Source organism: Zeugodacus cucurbitae, chromosome 6 (assembly GCF_028554725.1).
Source record: "Zeugodacus cucurbitae isolate PBARC_wt_2022May chromosome 6, idZeuCucr1.2, whole genome shotgun sequence".
Taxonomy (NCBI): domain Eukaryota; kingdom Metazoa; phylum Arthropoda; class Insecta; order Diptera; family Tephritidae; genus Zeugodacus; species Zeugodacus cucurbitae.
This window is the reverse complement of record NC_071671.1, coordinates 30,816,494-30,841,751: the sequence shown is the minus strand read 5'-3', so window position 1 is coordinate 30,841,751 and position 25,258 is coordinate 30,816,494. Positions and strand designations below refer to the sequence as shown.

General features: G+C 37.5%; 2 protein-coding genes across 11 annotated transcripts in view; one reads left to right on the top strand and one right to left on the bottom strand.

Moving 5' to 3' along the window:
• Positions 1–25,258, top strand: part of LOC105219329 (synaptic vesicle 2-related protein) — a 469,576-nt gene that overhangs the window by 35,135 nt on the left and 409,183 nt on the right. For 8 of the 10 annotated variants that reach the window (XM_054233805.1, XM_054233807.1, XM_054233802.1 and 5 more), the window contains exon 2: positions 12,281–12,383. In XM_054233805.1, the coding sequence (XP_054089780.1) occupies positions 12,320–12,383 (64 nt within the window). In that variant the 5' untranslated portion in view covers positions 12,281–12,319. Of the gene's footprint in view, positions 1–11,794; positions 11,937–12,192; positions 12,218–12,280; positions 12,384–25,258 lie in introns of those variants that run through there. The other 2 variants (XM_054233800.1, XM_054233798.1) reach the window with 2 other exon arrangements.
• LOC128922442 (uncharacterized) lies at positions 10,098–10,979 on the bottom strand. The gene has a single exon (XM_054232881.1). The coding sequence runs from the start codon at positions 10,977–10,979 to the stop codon at positions 10,098–10,100; it is 882 nt and encodes a 293-aa protein (XP_054088856.1).

Here is a 25,258-nt window from a genome sequence, read left to right as displayed (position 1 = left end):
CCGTAAATATGTTTAAATTGCTGCATGCGGGTGCTATGCCCTTACGCCAGCCATCTCTTTCTAGGGTTACTTTGAACCTTCTTTCCCATTTGAAAGATGGGGTCAGGTAGTCGGTGTCCGCCAAACTGCCATTACCCACTGAGCTATGCCCAAAGGTTCTATACTTAAATTCTCCTGCTACCATAAGGCGCCCGCCGATTTTGCCGCGCTGTTTTCAGCGAAGAAATTTGTAGGCGGAAGGTTTAGTATTATTTCAAGAGCCACCGTTGGGGTGGTTCTTAGTGCTCCTGAAAATCGTTTTTAACCACGGCACGGTATTTTCGGGTACACTTACAGCCCTGTTCCCTTCGTTCATGGGACTAGCCGTGTTCTTGCAGCCCGGGAAGTGCACATTGAACAGGTCTTCTAATGAATCCTTAAAGTTATCCGTCCACTCCCCGTCCTCTTTGCGAATTAGACCAAGCGGGGCAGGGCTTTTGGATAGTAGCTTCCTGAGCCCCGCTACCTCGTTGGTCTTGGGAAAACTTTAGTTTACCGTCCCACGATTTCGGGGTTAAAATGGATATGGGCGGATAGAAGAGGATCTCCAGATTACGAATATATATATAATTATTGCCGCCGCAAACTTATAGTTTCTGAGATATTTGCAATTAAAGATATAAAATTAACAATTTTTAACTCGGTATTTCTCACTGTATATTGAACTTTTCACATATATTTTGCACTTTAAATATATTTACAATTCATTAATTTGTTTCTACATATTTATTTTTAACAAATTATATAAAAATTTCCTGTAAATAAACATTTAACTTTATGCACAATTCTGTTTATTTGTAAAATAACAAAACGGTTGCAAGATGACAGAACATAAGTGTTGCCACATGCATCGATTAAAAATAATCAAAATGAATAAAATTCCCAAAATGAAGAAATCAAATAAATAGTTATTAAGTAAACATTCTAACTTCAAAAAAATACAAAGGTTTCAAAATTTATAAGTGTATTTAATTGTTTCAGCAACTTTACAAATGGATCGTCATGGTTGTTCGCAATATTTTTTCTCCATGTATACTCCATAATGAAGTCCGTAAAGTTTTCGGGGTTGTTGTAATTGTCCCGCACAAAAAATCTCTTTATTACGCGCCACTGGGATTCTATCCTTTGGGTGTGGGTTCCATCCTTTGCCACAAAAGGATTGTCCGGGTCACTGTGGTTAACGCGTCGGTGCTCATACCAGTGACCAGATAGGCAGTCGTACGCCTTCCAAAAATATAAGTATTAATATAAACAAATATATATATTCAGCCTTATTGTAAACTTCATGTGAATAAAGCATTCCCACGAATTTTTATTTCCACACGAAAGAAAATTTCGTATCATGAATTTCGTGTGAATGAAAACTTATATTCGATATTCTGTCACAAATATTTTTGTTTTGGTTTTTTGATGATTCGTATTGGGGCAAAATGTGAAGATTTCGTTTATAAAGCCAATTACGCGACCGCTGTAAAGCATAAATTATCATTCCATGTGGAAATGTTGATACATTTCCACCTCGTCTCCGGGTTTCAATTTTGAAGGGACAATAACCCCTTCAGCTAAGAAAAAAAATATTACTAAAGACAAAGAGCTCTTTCTTAGGTCAGAAGGATCTTGATACTGACTAGCTCTTGTACAGCTCAGCTGAAGCCCAACTGTCCAGTAGAAAATCACAATAGGAGAGGTAGTGCTCCTACTTGTTTCCATTCGCCTGTCGATAAGACTGACATGTGTAGTTCTACAATTTCCTGAATTGTCATTAATCTGAAGGAAGTTACACTTCGAAGCAATAGATCCGCTACTACGTTTAACGCAGCCACTTGCACTTTAAAAACGCTGAAATAGTCTTGAAGACTTTTAAAGTGCCCTCCACCGCACGAGGATCATTCACTATGGTTTTATATATCCAAAGAACTAGCATACCATAATTAATATTCAGCCTTATGGTAAACTTCATATAAACGACATTTCCAATGAAAAAAACTAACGCATTTTTGTTTTTCGTATCATGTATTTCACATGGGGAAAAACTCACATCTTCGAAAATTTTCCCTTATTGTAAATGTAATTTTGTTCATGTGAAACAGCAAAATTTGTTCACAAAATAAATTGTTGGGAACAAGTATCAATATTAACAATTTAATTAATTTTAAAAACTTTTTTAATACGAGCTAGGTCTACGTATATTAAGTAGTTCTTTGGCTATATGAACCCAAATTTAAATTAATATTCGGCGGGTTTTTTTTTTGGTTGAGGCTTCAAAATGCTTCACGACTATTTTAGTGTTTTTAAAGCGCAAGTGGCTGCTAAAAAATAGCACTGGATCTATTACATCAAAGCGTAGCATTCTTCAGTGAAGTGACGAATCACTCTGGTAGTAAGTGCTCGCTGACTACGCTCCTGATACTGGTAAAAAATGTCTATCCTTACTTTCAGTCGATACCAGTTATTAGGTGCCTGGTCACGGGGGAATCCTAGGTCATAACGTAAGGCTAATGAGCTTTCAAGGCTAGGCACGTAAGTCTTAACTACAATAGAAAGCGAATAAATACGAGCTCCACCTACGCCCTTGTTATCTACAGGAAAGTTGAGATTCAGCTGAGCTGGATAAAAGCTGGTCATTCGCAAGATCCTTCTGACCCAAGGAAAATCATGAGATTTCTAGGGCGCTCTTCGCCCTCAGTAATACTTCTTTAGTTATGGGGGTCATTGACCCATTAAAAACTTTATCCTTGGGAATTAGCGAATTTAGAAGTAAAAACCATATGCAGATTTGTAGTAGGTTCACTGTGCTTTTTCGAGCCTTAATATCTATTAGGGTTTTTTTCTGACTTCCCAAAGGACTATCCTTATAGTCTAAGTGTATTCCTCCTCTTGTGGGAAACAGCCATTAAACCTAACCTATGGTATATTAACAAAACACAGTGGAAGTTTTTGGTGGAAAATCCTGATATAGTAAACAGATTTACATAGAAAATAAAGATAAAGTGCATGCATTTTGGAATAGTAATATGATTCCCTGGATATCATGGGGCCACCATCGAAATCGATGGCAGAATAGAACGAGATTGTTAAGCTGTCCAATGTGCGTCCGTTCAAGTTATTTTATTAAATTATCCCTTCAACATCTTTTTCCGTGGTGGGGAATGCAAGTCGGGCCAGCACTGAAAATTTGTATGTGGATAATTTATGCTTTTGTGCTAAAACAGTCGCGTAATTGGCTTTATAAACGGAATCTTCATTTATAGTTACAATACGAGGAATTAAAAAATCAAAACAAAATTATTTGTGACACAATGCCGAAATTCGAATACAAGTTTTCATTCACACGAAATTCATGATACGAAATTTTCTTTCGTGTGGAAATAGAAATTCATCATACAAAAAACAAAAATGTGTGAGTTTTTTCATTCGGAATATCGTTTCACATGAAGTTTACAATAAGGCTGATTATTACTTTTATTATATTTTCTTTTTCCAAATTTACTCTCGTCAAAGTTGGTAAAGTTGTCCACGGCCGCCAATTTTACCCACCGCTACCTGCTGGTCTATTTGGTATATAACTACCACTTCACGACAGTAATTGAACCAATCGCAAATATTAGCGCTGGATAAAACTGGCTCCCTGGTGAAGCTATTTTTCGCACCTTCTCATGCGACCAATGTGATGCATACGCATACATTAAATAAAAAATTTGTGGTAGCGGGATTTTGGCATTGTCAAACCAGGTGCCTTTAGCCCTGGAAATGGCAGAACGGTTGCGACACGCTCCTTTCCGGCACCGGAATGTGAATACTGCGGTATCGCCGGCGTTTGACACCACCATTGGTAGCTTATGTGTCCTGCACAATTTCCTCGTGGGAAGTAATCCCTCGCTTTCGGCAAAAGAAATACATTTTTCTTTTGTATTAAAGGTTTCAATGATCCTACCGATATTCCACATATTTCGAATTTCAGCCGCAGTGAGTACGTTAGTCCTCCTAACAGCTCGGCTGGTAGATTGCTCTTCGAAATCTATAGAAAATTCTTTAATAATTTTAATAATTTAAAATCTATAACAAAATACCTGCTGAATTTGCGTTCATTTTTTCCAAAAATTAATAGAAAACAAATTTTAATAAATAAAAATTGCACGATCACTTGCTTTCACTTTCAATAGTTCACTTTGAATTACCAAATACGAAATTATTAGCACAACCGAAAAAAAGAAACGGTATTTTTTTCAAAGTAACTGTAACCATTTTCCGTTAAAGAAAATGAATTAATAAAGAGAGAGAGATATACCCTTTATGACAATAATACTTTTTTGGTTAAAACTATTATGACAATAATACTTGTTTGGTTAAAACTATTTTCTGCAGAGGCGGCCTTCGGCCGCGCTTCAAAAAAATAACCCTGGTCGAGCCAACACCGGGGATTATCAAAGAGGTGGAATAATCTTTTCGCGTAGAACTACTTAGGTAGATTAGATTCAAGTGCGTAATAATTTTAAATAAAAAACAATAACTAAAAAAAAAACAAAAAAAAAATTAAAAATTTGAAAAAGTGCAAAAAAATTAAAAAAAAAATATTAAAAAAAAAAAACAAAAATGGATTAAATGTCTGCTACGTCCACGTCGTTAACCCTGGGTTACGCTAATTGCAGATAATAATAGTGCATAAATCAATGATTTTTCACCATGTTCTGAGTTGGTTTTTTATTTGTAGCTCATACAAATATTGCTGTCCCAAAATTCCCTTTGGGGGTAAAAAGGTGATGAAATAAGGAACATTTTAAGATATTTTCGAAAAAAGTCGAAGGGGGCATAAAAGGTTAAAAATTCCAAAAAAAAAATTTATTTTTCATTTTTTGCTATGAAATATTAATTTTAAAATTTTTTACGATATACAGTTTTAAAGTTTGAGAAATTCTGTACAAAAAAGTCGCATGGTGTTTTAAAATCTGTCCATTAGTTTTAAAATTATGGCGGTTCGAAAATTTTTTTACAAAAAACTTTGGCCCCTTACAGGATGGCAACCCTGCGTTACACAGACCTAACAGCATATTTTTTTTTTTCAATATTTCTTTATTTATTGAATCTGCTTTGTTTAAAGCCTAACAATAAGTATTAAAATCTTAAATCTATTTACAACTAAGTAAGCTCAAGAATGTGTTTGAGCTTTTTGGCAGAACGTTGCTCTTTAGTAGGCAGGTAGATCTCTTCTTTTTAAACGAGTTTGATTGGAATGTACCAAGGCGTTTGCCAATGGGTTTGGATGTTCACGAAGTTTAGAAATATATTTATTTCTGCTGTCCTCTATTTCCTTCTTTACCATAGGTATATCAAGATCCTTATGGATATTTTCATTACGCATGTACCATGGTGAACCCGTTATTGTTCAAAGCATTTTAGATTGGAATCTCTGAATTATATCAATGTTGGTTGCACAGGTCGTACCCCACAGTTGAATACCATACATCCAAATCGGTTTTATGATTGCATTGTATAACAGGACTTTGTTGTCTAGGCTAAGTTTAGAAGCCAATTTAAATTTGCTGCTCTTAACTTCATGCAAGTTACTTTACTCGCTATATGTTTCCGCCACGTAAGCCTTCGATCCAGGTGAATCCCAAGATAAGTTACTTCATTCGCTTGGGGTACTAATACATTGTTTATTTTAACTGTCCGACATGTTTCTGGCCTGAGAGAAAATGTAACATGCTTGCATTTTTGCTCATTAATTTTTATACGCCAGTTTGCTAGCCATTCTTCGACACAAGTTAAGTGCTCCTCTAATACTCTTGATGCTCTAATGGGGCATTTGTTTCGGCTTACTATGGCTGTGTAATCCGCAAAAGTGGATGTCAATACGTTATTTGCTATTGGAATGTCTGCTGTATATATTATGTACAGAGTGGGGCCTAATACACTGCCCTGAGGTACACCGGCCCTTATTGCTCGTTCTTCTGATATAAAATCTGCTACTTTAACCGTAAATTTCCTATTTCTTAAATATGACTCCAATGTTTTATGCAATTCGTAAGGTAAAATGTTTTTGATTTTCCATAAAAGGCCTTCATGCCAGACCTTATCGAACGCCTGAGCTACATCGAGAAAAATAGCTGAACAGTACTCTCTGTGCTCGAATGCTTTCCTGATTTCGTTTGTAATTCTATTCACTTGCTCTACTGTGCCATGTTTAACACGAAAACCGAATTGATGGGTTGGTATTATATTATTTTCGTGGAGGAAAGGAGACATTTTTGATAGTAAAACTTTTTCGAATATTTTGGAAAGACACGGTAAGAGACTTATTGGTCTGTAGGAAGATGGTTGTGTTAAGTCTTTTCCAGGTTTATCTATCATGATGATCTGCGACTTTTTCCACGAAATTGGATAGTACCCGAAACCAAGAATTGCATTAAAGAGCAAAGAGAGCACTGATATAGCAATATTTGGCAACTCAATTAACATTTTTGGAGTAATATTATCGTGTCCTGAAGACTTTTTCGGATTTAGCTCTTTTAGGATCTTGATAATTTCATAAGTAGACGTCTTAATAGACACGCTTGACTCGTTTGCAATATTGGGCAAAGTTGGCAACTTAAAGTTGTTTTTTGGTCCATTGGGTTGAAATACCTTTTCTAGGTGATTTGCAAAGCAATTTGCCTTTTCCTCATTACTGCGCGCCCAATTACCATTCGACTGTCTTATAGGCATCTTGGAATCTACTGGAGGCTTAAAATACTTTTGGGCTTTCCAAAGGGAGTTTTTCTTGCTAGAATTTGGACACAGGTGCTTGATATAATTTTCAGTATTGTATTCTTCATCGCGTTTAAGTGCTTTTTTTAACTTACGTGCAGCCGATTTCAGTTGACGCAGAGTTGAAGGGGAACGACTTAACTGCCATTCACGTCTCGCTTGCCTTTTCTCATTTACAAGCTTTTCTATTTCATTATTAGTCATGTTTCTAAAAACCTTAACTTTTCTTTTAGGTGTTGCCAAGACAGCTGCATTTGTTATTACATCATTGAATTCCGTTACGCTTTCATCAATATCTCTTCCTGTACTTGTTTTTAAATCGATATTAATGTGGCTACTGATATATTTTCTATATTTCAACCAGTTAGTTTTAAAAGATGTTAGAGATACTTTTGGCTCAACTATCATGGGCTGTTCGCATAACTTTATTAGTACAGGAGAATGATCTGAAGATAAGTCTGTCATGTATCTGCTGTTATTAGCGATCTATCTATATTTTTGACTACAGCAAAATCTATTAAGTCTGGTATTTTGTTTCTATCACTGGGCCAGTATGTCGGCTTACCAGGAGATATTATATCAAGGTTATTGTGCTTATTTATAATAGTGTAGTACAGCTGTCGTCCTTTCGGATTAATAGGACGTGAGCCTATTGTGTGTTTTGCATTGTAATCTCCACATGCTAGAAATCTTGGACCCAGCGTTCCAAAAAAAATCTTTAAATTCGCAGTCTGTACTTTTAAAACGAGGTGGACAGTATATAGCCGTCAGATTGAGGTCAGAACCTCGATTTTTCAATGCTATTGCTGTAGCTTGTAACTGCGCTATAGCATGCTGTTCTAAAGCATGGTGGTTTAGCCGATTTCTAACCAATACTGCTGTTCCACCGTGCGCCTTTCCATCTGGACGATTTGTAACATGAAGTCTATATTCCGCTATAAAGAAATTGTTTTTATTTGTTAAATGAGTTTGATCAAATCTTGGATCATGTTTTGCATGGTAGACATGAATTGTGTACATTGAGTTAGATTTAGAATCATATTTTCAATACCTCCATTTGGTGGATTTTGCGGTTGTTGCATTTGCACAGCGTTGCCTTTTACCACATTCCCTGGACAAGGATATTCTTAGAATTACCAGGTCTGTAATTTCTACATTTTCGTTACGAGGGATATTCAACATTTGGTTACGACGAGCTTGAATTCCCAGTGACAATTTTGATTTCAAGTCTTTATATACAGCCCCTGTAGTTAGCAGTATGATTTCCTCCACAGTTACTGCATTTTTTATTTGTATCCTCTTTTTTAAGAGTGCATTTTGATGTTGGGTGCAAATCACCACATACCACACAAACACTGCGTAGAGTGCAATATGATTTGGTATGCCCATACTCTTGGCAGTTAGTGCATTGTACCGGGCCATTTCTTTTATGAGGTTCTTCAACGGTAATTCTACGATGGAGTAAATATTTTAAATTGTATATTGGGTGTGTTTCATTCTTTTTTATTGGATTAGAGTTTGGCAACAATTCAATTTTAAACATTGGTTGTGGTACTTTATTTCTATTGAAGATATTTACCACATTTTTAATTCCAAAGCCGCATTCTTCAAGGGCTTCTTTGATATCATTAGATTCTACCGAAGATTCAATGCCTTTTACAACAACAACTAGGCCTTTAGAGCTCTTCAGTTGATAAGAATAATAATTCTTGTTGTTATTTGACAAAAATTTCACTATATCCATAAAACTTTTCTCAGTGTAGGATTGTATTTTAGTTTCATCTATCTTGCCTTTTTTCAAAGGCACGATATGAAAATTTTTGGTACCTACAATTTCACTGAGTTTATCAACAAGTGCATTTGAGCTACGCTCACGTAAATATATTGGCGGCGGCTTGGCATTCGCGACTGTGGTGGCACCCTTCGCATCGTCGTTCAAACCATTGCTTAGTATGGCAAATCTGTTGCCATTTAAATTTCCAGGCTTATTTGTATTAAGCGTGGCGGGTTGAAACTTTTTGGCATTAACCGCTGTCTTGATAGGACTTGATTTCCTTTTTATGTTGACGTAGCGGTCAATGCCAGTCTGTACAGATTGTACTTTTCTCTTCGGTACATGCACACCTTGCATTGTTTCTTCCATTGTTGTCCGCTCGTTTGCTGATACCTGCTTGGTTGATGTTGCCTGCTGATTTGTTGTTGCGCACTTGCTGTTTTTTTCAGTTTCTGCTGAGCGCTTCGATGACTCATCTTTCTCACCGTTTGATTGTTTATTTGAGAGAGCTCCTCACTTTCTGCTAGTTTGGCCCAGTGGAACATATCACGTACCATTCGTCCATGCAATCCGAGCTCCTTGTTCCACCAAGGAGGCTTCGTTTTGCGCTTTAATCGTATAGTTGGACACGCGGAATGAAATGCTTTATTGAGAGCATTTGTGAATAGATTCACGCCTGCCTCTACTTCTTCATGAGAATTGAACACGCAAGGTCTTAGTCTTTTGTGCTCTAGTATTTGAACATAGAGATCCCAGTTTGTATTTCTGGGATTTCTCCTAACGTCTACCTTAATTTTCGGTTCAGATGTTACAGAGAAGTAGATGTACCTGTGGTCAGAGAAGGACGGTGTACTTAGCACTCTCCAATTCTCTACCATTGCACATCTACCGGTATAGAGTGTTATGTCTAAGGCGTTTTTTGAGATGGGTCCTATATATGTAGGCTCCTCTTCTCGGTTAGCTATCACTAGATTACTTTGTAAATATCTTTGGTTAATGTCGGTGCTGCCCCAGATCGTGTGATGGGCGTTGGAATCGGCTCCCACTACTAGCGCCTGCATCCTTCCTCTGGATGCCGCTACCAGCCTATGGACCTCCGCCGTGGGTTCCTCGTCATCATGTGGCAGGTAACAGGATGTAAGGAGTATAGGCTCATCCTTGACATCCTTTACCGTCACAACAGTCAGGTCATCTGTGGAGAGGTTAAGATCAATGTGGGAATACAAATTTGTTGATATGGCTGTTCCTACCTTGTTAATAACGCTTGGGGTGTATGTGGTGAAGTTTTGTGACTTTAGTCCAGCGACCACGTTACCCGATGCAATCCATGGTTCTTGGACTAAAGCCACATCGTAGCCGCCCTTCTCTAAGTTGAGAAGGAGCTCGGCGGAGGCGATCCTACTTTTGTGGAGGTTCACCTGTATTACCCTCAGCTCTCGGTTCTGCATATCCAGAGTGCTGGGTCGGTGCCTTCTCCACCTCCTGTAGGACCAGTGAAGTCGCCATTATCTCTTCTAAACCGAGATCCTTCTCCACTTCACCTTTCTCGAAGAAGAACGCTCCTAACGCCCCACGCCATCTTCCCGAATCTTGCGTACAGAATATCGTCCGCCGTCTTTTTGATCGGGAGCATGTAGCTTTGGCCACCATCTTCATTTGAAGACTTTGCCACGCTCAACACCCTCCAGCCGCTAGTCGGCACGTCCGGATTCTGCCGTTGTAGCAGCCGCAAAGCATATTCCGGGTCCACCACGCGAGGTATAATTACCTTCGCCTTGGGCACCGATGGAATATCATTGCGGTCCACCACCTCCAGTCTGCCATTCTCCCATAGGCTAGGAAGCGTTTTTACTGCTTCCTTTACCCATGTAAGCGACGGGTCATCCTTACACTTCAGGATTTTAACTCCGCTTAGCCACCCAGCTCCATCAAATGTGGGCATGGGCGCGCTTGGCTGAGCATCCATCCTCGCGAAGAGGGCTTCCAATAGCTTCATTTTCACTAATTTCCACCGCTCCTGTGACATCTGCCCCAGCGGGTTACTACGGTCAATGTGTGCCACGATCAGATGTCGTTTCGCAATCTCACTGGCCGCCGCCGCTACTGTCGTTGGTCTGTCATCCGCGTGCCTGACTTGCTGCTTTTCAGCAGCGTCCTTGCACTTCCTCTTTTTCGCTGGTGCCTTTCGTTCGCTCTCCGTCGAACGCTGCCTCTTTTCAGCTATTTGCTCCTCAATCCGATTAGCAAATGCTGGATCCGAGGCATTACACCAGTTCCGTGTTGCGAAATGAGCACGGCCGGTCTTCACCTCCTCCCTGGCCCAAGCCAACCGTTGCACCTCATCTTCCTTCAGGTTGGACTTGCCCTCGAGTCGGTTACATATGCCGACCGCCGCCTTGTATCTGGCCTTAGCTTTCATCCCCTCCTTGTTAGGCTTCTTCCGGGGCCCTCTCTTGTTACCAGAGTTGGTACCCACGGTCGACAGCTCAGGAGAACGAAGACGCTCTTCTTCCTTTTCAGCGTTGATGCTTACGGCGCTTTCTTGGTCCGAGTCTTCGAGGACTGTGGCACCAGTGCGCTGTAAAGTTTGTTTGGCAGTAGTACTGCAACCACTGCAACCTGTTCCCGTTGCAGTGGAGGTGTGGCCGCTGGCTAGTTAGCACAGATTCTCAGATTGAAATCATGTCTTCCCGCTTGGTATTTTATTCATTATTGTTTCCAACTAAATCCTAAAAAGTTCCATCCTCATGTCAAATATAATCTTAAAAAAATTCGTTGACATCTTGAATACAGATATCGTCAAATCTTCCCATGCAAAGGAGAAGAAAAGTATATACAGTAACCCCCGCTTAAGTGCAAGAATGATAGAATACAAGATTACGACATTCGTTCACCGTTACATATTTTGTGTTTTAATTTCTTGTGACGTGATGTCACTATCGTCAAAAACACGCCAGCAAAACAAGCAAACGAATGAAAATCTGACGAAGTGCACGGTAGTACAAAACAATAAAACCAAAACAATAGGCGAATGAATTACAAATGATGTGCTAGTATGAGTATGAAAAAAATCGTCCATAAAGAGTTTTTTTTTTCATTTTTCCAACCAACAAAATGGTTGCAAAAAAAATTGCTAACTTTTAGAATAAAATAATGTATAATTATAATGTACTATATTTTTTTGGATTATTTTATAGTTGTCGATTTTAGGAATCCTGTTCTACACATTATTCGATTAATTTTCACTATGGTTACATTTCCGTTTTCACGTTTACGTTTCCGTGACGTCAACGCGTCGTAATTTTGTCTTTTATAAAAAATAAAAAGTAACGCTTTTGTGGCAGTAAAATGGGGAAGACACTTTAATGAATGCCACGTAAGTGCATCGAAGTACATACCAATATTTTACTTATACTAATATCGATCTGCAATTTTTTTCTTTCAGAAAGAAATTAACATTTATTTCTTAAAAAATATCATAATATTTTTTATGTTTTCCTGTTTACACAAAAAAATAAACTTGGCACAAAATGTATTATTAAACGCTAAATATTCAAACGCTGGTTGCACTCCATCATTTATTTTTGTTGGGAACTAATGATTTGCAATAAGTACACCGAACTAATTTGGGATGTTCTGTTTTAATCCCTCTTATGTGTAATGATTCCTACATTTCATAATATTTATTAATAGTTTTATTTTATATTGATTTTATTTTAGATAAATGAGGTACATATATGAAGAAATTTTAAGCAGAAAATGATTAAGCAAACGCATACTGAATTGTTAAATATTGATGGGGAGTTAGAAACACTTCCCGCAGGTAAGTAACATAATTATAATAATATGTGATTTAACACCACACATTATAACATATCTATATTTTATCGTATTTTACAACATTGAAATTAACAAGTTACCTACCTTCCTTAACTAAACAGTATTCAGCTGTTTCCAACACTCGCTTGATGAAATAGAAATTTTTATTTTATATTAGCAATTCGAAAAAACATTTTTTTCTGATGTATCTCTTCTGTTGTAGTAGGAAAGCGTTCTCGTAATCTTTCTTTTGAGATGTTACGGTGCTAGTAGATGCTCCAGACGCATCTCCATAATATGTATGACATTCGGACAGCTGTTTGCTAACGAATTGTCAGCAAATACCCGGGAGAAGACAAATCCTTAGAAAATCACTGTGAAATAAAATCCAATTATTTATCGGCTTATACCCCTGACAGACGGCGGCGTTAATTGGGATTAACTACTTTAATCGGGGTTAACTCCGTTTGCTAACACCCATTTAATCCTCAAAGTGAGAGTTAGAGAGTTACAGCCCTATTCTCATGCCCTCACACAAATCACCACACTCACTACTGTGAGGTTTTTGGATTTTGTGATGATTACCTTATGCTGGAGATAATTCAAAAGCTCAAATGCTCACAATTTTCTCAAATATCTGTGACGTGTGAAAGCAACCATCACAATACAGAAATATTTGTGTTTGTTTTGGTTTTTAGCAATATTTGGAAACAAATGTGTAAATATTTGAGTGCTATAACGAGCATGGAGGAATTGTTCTTTGAAAAAAGGGCCTCTATAAAAGTTCAGTTATCGAATAATTGTGTTTAACCGAATCTGGAGCAATATGGACGTATCTTGCATTTTCATTTTTTGAGCGATTTGCTGCCAACCACATCTACGATCCGATAGGACGCATTATTTTTGTAAAGCAAAGGACACTGACGCACAGCCTCTATAAGACGATGATTTACATCCATGTTATTCTTATACTCTCGCAACAAAGTTGCTACGAGAGTATTATAGTTTTGTCCACATAACGGTTGGTTGTAAGTCCTAAAACTAAACGAGTTAGATATAGGGTTATATATATCAAAATGATCAGTGTGACGAAAAAAGTTCAAATTCGGATGTCTGTCTGTCCGTCCGTCCGTGCAAGCTGTAACTTGAGTAAAAATTTAGATATCTTGATGAAACTTCGAAGACGTATTTCTTGGCACCATAAGAAGGTTAAGTTCGAAAATATGCGTAATCAGACCCCTGCCACGCCCACAAAATGTAGAAAACCGAAAACACATAAAGTGCTATAACTGTATGTATGTATGTGATTGGCGTTGCAACCGTTTAGCCGGTTATAGCCGAATCGACGATAGTGCGCCACCTCTCTCTCTCCTTCGCAGTTCGGCGGCAGTTGGAGATCCCAAGTGTAACCAGGTCGCTCTCCACCTGGTCCCTCCAGCGGAGTGGAGGCCTTCACCTTCCTCGGCTTCCTCCGGCGGGTACTGCATCGAACACTTTCAGGGCTGGAGTGTTTTCGTCCATTCGGACAACATGACCTAGCCAGCGTAGCCGCTGTCTTTTTATTCGCTGAACTATGTCAATGTCGTCGTATAACTCGTACAGCTCATCGTTCCATCGTCTGCGGTATTCGCCGTTGCCAATGTTCTGAGGACCATAAATCTTGCGCAAAATTTTCCTCTCGAAAACTCCTAGTGTCGTCTCATCTGATGTTGACATCGTCCAAGCTTCTGCACCATAAAGCAGGACGGGAATGATAAGCGACTTGTAGAGTTTGATTTTGGTTCGCCGAGAGAGGACTTTACTGTTCAACTGCCTACTCAGTCCAAAGTAGCACCTGTTAGCAAGAGTTATTCTGCGCTGGATTTCGAGGCTGACATTGTTGGTGTTGTTGATACTGGTTCCCAGGTATACGAAATTTTCTACGACCTCGAAGTTATGACTGTCAACAGTGACGTGGGAGCCAAGACGCGAATGCGCCGACTGTTTGCTTGATGACAGGAGATATTTCGTCTTGGCCTCATTCACCTCCAGACCCATTCGCTTCGCCTCCTTATCCTTCTCGGTTTAGCTCTGCAGCTCTTATAATTTTTTCCAGCATCAGGTTAAAGAAGTCGCACGATAGTGAGTCACCTTGTCTGAAACCTCGTTTGGTATCAAACGGCTCGGAGAGGTCCTTCCCAATCATGACGGAGCTTTTGGTGTTGCTCAACGTTAATTTACACAGCCGTATTAATTTTGCGGGGATACCAAATTCAGACATCGCGGCGTAAAGGCAGCTCCTTTTCGTGCTGTCGAAAGCAGCTTTAAAATCGACAAAAAGGTGGTGTGTGTCGATCCTCTTTTCACGGGTCTTCTCCAAAATTTGGCGCATGGTGAATATCTGGTCAGTTGTCGATTTTCCAGGTCTAAAGCCACACTGATAAGGTCCAATCGGTTTGTTGACGGTGGGCTTTAGTCTTTCACACAGTACGCTCGATAGAACCTTGTATGCGATATTTAGGAGGCTGATCCCACGGTAATTGGCGCAGATTGTGGGATCTCCCTTTTTATGGATTGGGCAGAGCACACTGAGATTCCAATCCTCAGGCATGCTTTCTTCCGGCCATATTCTCCAAAGAAGCTGATGCATCCACCTTATCATTTCTTCGCCGCCGTATTTGAATAGTTCTGCCGGTAATCTATCGGCCCCCGCTGCTTTGTTGTTCTTCAAGCGGGTAATTGCTATTCGAATTTCTTCATGGTCGGGTAATGGAACATCTGTTCCATCGTCATCGATTGGGGGATCGGGTTCGCCATCTCCTGGTGTTGTACTCTCACTGCCATTCAGCAGGTCGGAGAAGTGTTCCCTCCATAATCCCAGTATGCCCTGGACATCGGTTACCAGATTTCTTTCTAGAGTCGTTTCTTTTAGGTACTACCTTATACCGTCCAAAAATGAAGGAAATCGGGTCATAACCACGCCTACCTCCCATACAAAGGTTATATTGAAAATTACTAAAAACGCTTTAATTTAGTAAGGAAAACCACCAGAAACCTTAAATTTCATTGTAAAGATGGTACAGAAGAGCTGCTCTCAAAATGGTATACAAATTTTTAAATGGGCGTGGTTCCGCCCACTTATGGGTCAAAACCCATATCTTCCTTACTTGTTTTATAATTCTTTTGTTTTTTAACCTTCGACTGTAAATACGCTATTGTGATGTTTTTCATTTGTTTAAAAATTTTACAGCAATTTGTATTTATTTTGAATTTATGTCTTTTGAAACAACTGTTTGACAGCAAAATGCTTTTCACCTCAATTGGTGACTTTTTTAAGCTTTTTTCTTATGAGGTTCGAGCCAGAATAGGCTCACAAAATATACGTCACAAGAAACCTCACAAATTTTTCCTCACAACTCAGTTATGATGTTTTTTCAGAATAGGGCTGTTAGTGGGAGTTCGTGGCATTTTCGTTGGCAACATTGTTAAACAAGGCCGCTTTTAACCTGTTAGGAATGAAAATATGCAATACTGACAGCTTTTTTTCAATTAAATGTAAACATAAACACACGCTTGCAATGAAATAGCTAATTTTTTCTTAAATGGAATGGAATGGAGGAATGTTGATAAGGTTATACAATTTTTAGAAACTGGGCGTGCACCCATCCTTCTAAATTTGTATACATATCTCACAGCATACTAAAGCTATGTATATTAGAGTCCGAACGATTAATCGCCCTTGGCATTGGCATCGGGAACAAAATTCAGCATCGGCCATATTTGGTCGATTCTATCTACTTCTTTTGAATTACACTTCTATTAATTTTTCTTATATTTTCTTGATTTCTTTAAAGTCATGTCTTAAATATGAGGTGCATGCAAAAGGACCTTGAAAAACAAGCTTTCTTTCTATTCTTAAAGAAAAAAAGCTATATTTTGCTATTTTGAGAAAGAACGAATAACTTATTTTTTCTATCTACGTACATATATCTTTATTACTATTATAAAGAGAAAATATTTATATGTAAGTTTGTAATGAATAAACTAAAAAACTACTGTGCCGATTGCAAAAATTCTTTCACCATTACACCCCCGAGTAACATAGGCTATATTTTTTGCAAGAATCTCAACTTTCTGGAAATAGTTCCCAGGTAATTGTATCAAAAATAATCCGTGATGGAGAAGATCTGAAACTGAAAATCGTCTTGTAAGTCATTCTCTTCGAATCGCAATCGCGTGCCAGAGATTCGAGTAACGAGCGCATTTCAAAACCTCCCAAGTACGCGCTTGAGAGTCGAGTACGAGCGTGTACAGCGGCGTGAAGAACAAAATATTATATTAGAAATATACAACGCCTTCATAATCAAAGAGAAAGACAACGGACACCAAAGACTAGAGGTCGTAATCAAGTTTTAGCTCATTGCAAATAAAATATAATTTCATGCATCGAACACTTTTAGAGCTGGAGTGTTTTCATGACCTAGCCAGCGTAGCCGCTGTCTTTTTATTCGCTGAACTATGTCAATTTCGTCGTATAACTCGTACAGCTCATCGATCCATCGTCTGCAATATTCGCCGTTGCCAATGTTCTGAGGACCATAAATCTTGCGCAAAATTGTCCTCAAGTGATTCTGCACTGGATTTCGAGGCTGACATTGTTGCTGTTGTTGACACTGGTTCCCACGTATACGAAATTATCTACGTCTTCGAAGTTATGACTGTCAACAGTGACGTGGGTGCCAAGCCATCTTCAGACCCATTCGCTTTGCTTCCTTTTCCAGGCGGGAAAATATGATATCAATATCATCGGCGTACGCCAGTTTCTGTACAGTCTTATAGAAGATTGTACCTTCTCTATTTAGCTCTGCAGCTCGTATAATTTTTTCCAGCATCAAGTTAAAGAAATCACACGATAGTGAGTCACCTTGTCTGAAATCTCGTTTGGTATCGAACGGCTCGGAGAGGTCCTTCCCTTTGCTTGTTGTTCTTCAGGCGGGTAATTGTTATTCGAATTTCTTCATGGAAGATCTGTTCCCTCGTCATAGATTGGGGAATCGGGTTTGCTATCTTCTGATGTTGTACTTTCACTGCCATTCAGCAGGTCGGAGAAGTGTTCCCTCTATAATCCCCGTATACCCTGGACAGACAGACCAGATTATTACCTTGGTCTCTACATGAGGATGCTCCGGTCTTGAAACCTTCGTCAAGTCGCTTCATTTTTTCATAAAATTTTCGAACATTACCTCTGTCGGCCAGCTTCTCAAGCTCTTCGTACTCTTTTTGTTTTTGTCTGCAAATGCGTCTGACTTCCCTCTTCAGCTCTCGGTATCTATCCCATCCCGATCGTGTTGTGGGCGTTTGCAGCGTTGCGAGGTAGGTTGTCTGTTTTCTCTCCGCTGCGAGACGGCAATCCTCAATTATCCTTAAAACGTTTGCAGGGGTCGTCATCAAAAGGGGGTGTCTCATCCGAGACTTTCGTCGATTTTTCATTGGTACTTCGTGATGTGGTGTGTCCTAAACCCTAGGCACAACCGCAGAAGCTTGTTCGCCTTCTCACTTTAGCTCGCCTCCAAACGGATGTTTGTTGGTTACCCAGAGGATACTTGGTCTAAAACCGGAAGTCGTGAGCTGTATAGTTTTAAATATTAATTGAATTAATAAACACCTTCATGTTTACATATGAACTGATTTTTACTTATTATGTGATGTTATTTGTTTTTGTTTTTCTTTTGTTACTATACTAGTTTACTAAATAAATTTGTTCATGAAACTGGCCGATTAATCGGCATCGGCTTCGGGCAAAAATTGGGTATCGGTCAGACAATAATATATATCAACTAAAGACATTTTTTTAACATTTCATTATACTGTTTTAAAATGTGAAATTGGATTATAAGCACACGCCCTTATATTCACGCTCAGAAAAAACGTCAGAAGAAATGTTCAATTACAATCATAATTTATACAATCTTCTATAAGAGTGTACAACTGCTGGTACGCACCGAAGATATTGATATCCAGACTGGATAAGGAAGCGAATCGTATGGATCTGGGAGTGAACGAGGAGTTGACGAAATATCTCCTGTCGTAAAACAATCAGTCAGCGCATTCGCGATGTCACTGTTGACAGTCATAACTTTGAAGTTGTAGAAAATTTCGTCTATCTTGGAACTAGCATTATCACCATGTCAGCCTTGTATCCCACCCAGAATCATTCTTGCAAACAGGTGCTACTATGAGTAGGCAATTGAAAAGTAAAGTCCTCTCTAGTTAATATAGTGTTCGCGATAGGAATAAAAAATAAATATTTTCATTTAGTTACGCCGCAGTGTCGTCTTTTTATTAACATTCTTTTAGATTAACCTACGAGTTGTTGTCGAAGACGATTCATTTCAATATAGTATAATTAGTCAATTTGCCTCTGTAACATTATGATGCAGAACGTAATCTGTACTGGATTTTCTTCAATAGGTATCAAAAATGTTGAGTTTTTGGATATAGCTGAATTTGTAAATTGAGTTTGAGGAAAGGATACGGAGTAATTCAAGATTTTCGCTATGTTGATTATGGATTATTTAAAGTGTATCAATTTAGAGCCGGATATATGCATGATGTTCAAATTATGAAACCTTAAATTTCATTGTAAAGATGGTACAGAAGAGCTGCTCTCAAAATGGTATACAAATTTTTAAATGGGCGTGGTTCCGCCCACTTATGGGTCAAAACCCATATCTTCCTTACTTGTTTTATAATTCTTTTGTTTTTTAACCTTCGACTGTAAATACGCTATTGTGATGTTTTTCATTTGTTTAAAAATTTTACAGCAATTTGTATTTATTTTGAATTTATGTCTTTTGAAACAACTGTTTGACAGCAAAATGCTTTTCACCTCAATTGGTGACTTTTTTAAGCTTTTTTCTTATGAGGTTCGAGCCAGAATAGGCTCACAAAATATACGTCACAAGAAACCTCACAAATTTTTCCTCACAACTCAGTTATGATGTTTTTTCAGAATAGGGCTGTTAGTGGGAGTTCGTGGCATTTTCGTTGGCAACATTGTTAAACAAGGCCGCTTTTAACCTGTTAGGAATGAAAATATGCAATACTGACAGCTTTTTTTCAATTAAATGTAAACATAAACACACGCTTGCAATGAAATAGCTAATTTTTTCTTAAATGGAATGGAATGGAGGAATGTTGATAAGGTTATACAATTTTTAGAAACTGGGCGTGCACCCATCCTTCTAAATTTGTATACATATCTCACAGCATACTAAAGCTATGTATATTAGAGTCCGAACGATTAATCGCCCTTGGCATTGGCATCGGGAACAAAATTCAGCATCGGCCATATTTGGTCGATTCTATCTACTTCTTTTGAATTACACTTCTATTAATTTTTCTTATACTTTCTTGATTTCTTTAAAGTCATGTCTTAAATATGAGGTGCATGCAAAACAACCTTGAAAAACAAGCTTTCTTTCTATTCTTAAAGAAAAAAAGCTATATTTTGCTATTTTGAGAAAGAACGAATAACTTATTTTTTCTATCTACGTACATATATCTTTATTACTATTATAAAGAGAAAATATTTATATGTAAGTTTGTAATGAATAAACTAAAAAACTACTGTGCCGATTGCAAAAATTCTTTCACCATTACACCCCCGAGTAACATAGGCTATATTTTTTGCAAGAATCTCAACTTTCTGGAAATAGTTCCCAGGTAATTGTATCAAAAATAATCCGTGATGGAGAAGATCTGAAACTGAAAATCGTCTTGTAAGTCATTCTCTTCGAATCGCAATCGCGTGCCAGAGATTCGAGTAACGAGCGCATTTCAAAACCTCCCAAGTACGCGCTTGAGAGTCGAGTACGAGCGTGTACAGCGGCGTGAAGAACAAAATATTATATTAGAAATATACAACGCCTTCATAATCAAAGAGAAAGACAACGGACACCAAAGACTAGAGGTCGTAATCAAGTTTTAGCTCATTGCAAATAAAATATAATTTCATGCATCGAACACTTTTAGAGCTGGAGTGTTTTCATGACCTAGCCAGCGTAGCCGCTGTCTTTTTATTCGCTGAACTATGTCAATTTCGTCGTATAACTCGTACAGCTCATCGATCCATCGTCTGCAATATTCGCCGTTGCCAATGTTCTGAGGACCATAAATCTTGCGCAAAATTGTCCTCAAGTGATTCTGCACTGGATTTCGAGGCTGACATTGTTGCTGTTGTTGACACTGGTTCCCACGTATACGAAATTATCTACGTCTTCGAAGTTATGACTGTCAACAGTGACGTGGGTGCCAAGCCATCTTCAGACCCATTCGCTTTGCTTCCTTTTCCAGGCGGGAAAATATGATATCAATATCATCGGCGTACGCCAGTTTCTGTACAGTCTTATAGAAGATTGTACCTTCTCTATTTAGCTCTGCAGCTCGTATAATTTTTTCCAGCATCAAGTTAAAGAAATCACACGATAGTGAGTCACCTTGTCTGAAATCTCGTTTGGTATCGAACGGCTCGGAGAGGTCCTTCCCTTTGCTTGTTGTTCTTCAGGCGGGTAATTGTTATTCGAATTTCTTCATGGAAGATCTGTTCCCTCGTCATAGATTGGGGAATCGGGTTTGCTATCTTCTGATGTTGTACTTTCACTGCCATTCAGCAGGTCGGAGAAGTGTTCCCTCTATAATCCCCGTATACCCTGGACAGACAGACCAGATTATTACCTTGGTCTCTACATGAGGATGCTCCGGTCTTGAAACCTTCGTCAAGTCGCTTCATTTTTTCATAAAATTTTCGAACATTACCTCTGTCGGCCAGCTTCTCAAGCTCTTCGTACTCTTTTTGTTTTTGTCTGCAAATGCGTCTGACTTCCCTCTTCAGCTCTCGGTATCTATCCCATCCCGATCGTGTTGTGGGCGTTTGCAGCGTTGCGAGGTAGGTTGTCTGTTTTCTCTCCGCTGCGAGACGGCAATCCTCAATTATCCTTAAAACGTTTGCAGGGGTCGTCATCAAAAGGGGGTGTCTCATCCGAGACTTTCGTCGATTTTTCATTGGTACTTCGTGATGTGGTGTGTCCTAAACCCTAGGCACAACCGCAGAAGCTTGTTCGCCTTCTCACTTTAGCTCGCCTCCAAACGGATGTTTGTTGGTTACCCAGAGGATACTTGGTCTAAAACCGGAAGTCGTGAGCTGTATAGTTTTAAATATTAATTGAATTAATAAACACCTTCATGTTTACATATGAACTGATTTTTACTTATTATGTGATGTTATTTGTTTTTGTTTTTCTTTTGTTACTATACTAGTTTACTAAATAAATTTGTTCATGAAACTGGCCGATTAATCGGCATCGGCTTCGGGCAAAAATTGGGTATCGGTCAGACAATAATATATATCAACTAAAGACATTTTTTTAACATTTCATTATACTGTTTTAAAATGTGAAATTGGATTATAAGCACACGCCCTTATATTCACGCTCAGAAAAAACGTCAGAAGAAATGTTCAATTACAATCATAATTTATACAATCTTCTATAAGAGTGTACAACTGCTGGTACGCACCGAAGATATTGATATCCAGACTGGATAAGGAAGCGAATCGTATGGATCTGGGAGTGAACGAGGAGTTGACGAAATATCTCCTGTCGTAAAACAATCAGTCAGCGCATTCGCGATGTCACTGTTGACAGTCATAACTTTGAAGTTGTAGAAAATTTCGTCTATCTTGGAACTAGCATTATCACCATGTCAGCCTTGTATCCCACCCAGAATCATTCTTGCAAACAGGTGCTACTATGAGTAGGCAATTGAAAAGTAAAGTCCTCTCTAGTTAATATAGTGTTCGCGATAGGAATAAAAAATAAATATTTTCATTTAGTTACGCCGCAGTGTCGTCTTTTTATTAACATTCTTTTAGATTAACCTACGAGTTGTTGTCGAAGACGATTCATTTCAATATAGTATAATTAGTCAATTTGCCTCTGTAACATTATGATGCAGAACGTAATCTGTACTGGATTTTCTTCAATAGGTATCAAAAATGTTGAGTTTTTGGATATAGCTGAATTTGTAAATTGAGTTTGAGGAAAGGATACGGAGTAATTCAAGATTTTCGCTATGTTGATTATGGATTATTTAAAGTGTATCAATTTAGAGCCGGATATATGCATGATGTTCAAATTATGCTGATAATCTGTCAAAATGTACCCATTCTCTAGGATACTGATTGGATCATTATTTTCATGGAACATGATTCTGATTTATATATAAAGTTACCCAAATAATTTTTGCATTTAGGTATTCTTGGATGGGGTACATTTAGTTTCTAGAATAGGATATTTGTATATTGTTATAATGGGTTGTTGTAGGTAACATATATGAATATTGGCATATTCTCATATTATATATTAATTATTGGAAGATCTAACCATTCATGGTTTATTAAACCGTATACGTCTTTCAAATTTAATGTGCCTGAATATAAATTATTAGTTTTTGCAAAATTTATAGTGTTTTTTATTCATTGGAGGCGTTCATTATAAACTTCTGATATAAGAAAGTTTTCGGTTATTGCTTTGGGATCAAGCGTTTCGAGTATTCTTTCGAACTGTGAATTAATTGTTTTTTGCTTATTATTATTTTCTATTAGCAAATATAGTGTAGTGAAGTTTTGATTTCCACAAGGTAATTGTGGTCTGATGTGATAGTGATGAATTTTAACACGGAACCAATAATATACATATACATGGGTCTATAAATATTTGGAATGTGTTGAATTTTCAGAGTTTCTATTTTGTTTACAAAAATTTGAGTTTCTAGTTGGAATTTCAGATTGTATGATGATTTCATTATAATTTCGTATAGCGCCATTATTTTACTAAAATTTGAGTTTCTGGTTCGGTTCTGGTCGGTATACTAAGATGATTTCATTATATGTACTTTCGTATGGCACCATTATTTTTGAGAGATTAGATATGTGATACAAGAATGCTGTATCCTGATAATTATAAACAGAATCTGCTTCTACTAGTACAGATTTCCTATTGCTTAAATCTATTCAATTGTCACAAAGTGTGATAGAGAAAAAAGTAAGATAAATACTATTCCGTACATGCTTTTTCCCTGAAATTGTCTTTATGGATAATTACTCTTTTATTGGTCGTTATTGTTTATTCGTTGTATTTTTTACTATAAGCTTCGCGTATTTTTTTCGTTTTTATTTCCTCTATGCTTTGTATATATTACCTCTCCTCCATCTTTGTGTTTTAGCTGTTTGCGATTGCGGTTATGGTATCGCAAAACTTTCTCTTGGTTTTGTTGAAGACGCTCTTTGAATTGTGCTATGCATCCGTTCAACTTGACCGTTTGTTGTCGAATGATATGCCTTGAGCACATAAACGACGAGAAGCGACGAGCATTTTCCGAATCTATTTCTGAAACATTGTTTTCATTTACAAAACATCTGCAATATGTTGAATTATAAAATATATCTTTTTCAGGACTCTACCGACCCTTCAGTATACCAATGATTCCTTCAACAATAACCGCTTGGCTCGAGCCAAATTCAGGGTTTCTAAATGATGTCAAACAGATGTTTTCCAATCTGCAAATATACATATGTACATATATACAAATATACAATTTGTCAACTAATCCTTTGCAAAATGCAAATTGATACAAAAAACCAACTTTGACATTAAATTTCTTTAACAAAGGTTAAGTTTTTTAAGGTTTTTCTTTTACAGTATTATTATAAGATATATCTAGTAATAGAATATGTTAAAAAAAAACAACAACAGTAAAAACACAAGATAGGCCTCAAATAAGCAAAAACAACAAAAAATCAATTGTCAATGAATTTTTTGCAAAATGAGAAATGAAAGGGACATTTTTTCAAAAAAAAAAAAAAAAAACAAAGACAACACGTGTTCTTCTTGGAATATTCTGGCTTATATTCATATTTCGAATTGCACAATCTAATTGGAAATAATAATTGTCGTGCAATAAGTTCACAAGAAATTTATCCAATTGGTATATTTTCATTATTTCAGAGAAAAAAATAAAACATTGGTGTCCAAAATTTTTAATAATAAGCTAAGGACTATATACAATATTATTCAGGTGCAAAAAAAAAAATAAAATATACTGCGTTAGAAGAACTCTTGACGCAAACTTTCAAAGCTTTCATTTTGGGAGTTTTCTAAAATACTACAATAAGTAGATACCCCCAAAAATTGCCTGAAAGAGATGGGGAAAAATATAAAAAATATTACAACAGCAACAGTAACCATGATGAAGTGAGAATAGTGTTGAATCTTCCCCAGTACTCATCCCATGTAGCCAGGAAAATGCCAATCCCATATGCCAATATCACCTATTGCTATTGAAAATTAGATATAATTGATTATACTAAGCCAGTGGAATACTGGAATGGCGACTAGACGAAAACAATGACGTAACATTACGATGGACCCAGAAAAGTTTGGCGGAAACAGTCTTCAGTCATCCGTTGGCCTATTATAATCATCTATAGCGCATTTGATACATTTTTTAATTTTAATGACAGAAATGTGTAATATTTTTAGTATTTATTTTATTTAAAGATACATTATTTTCAAATACAAATACCCAGTAAAATGACGTCCCATTTCGTGTGACTACCTGAATTTAAAAATATATGGATGCTGCTGAGAAGTCAATTAAATTAATTAATTCTAATTTTAATTATATTGATATTTATACTCTCGCAACAAAAGTTGCTAAGGGAGTATTATAGGTTTGTTCACATAACGGTTGTTTGTAAGTCATAAAACTAAACGAGTTAGATATAGGTATATGTATGTATCAAAATGATCAGGGTGACGAGACGAGTCAAAATCCGAATGT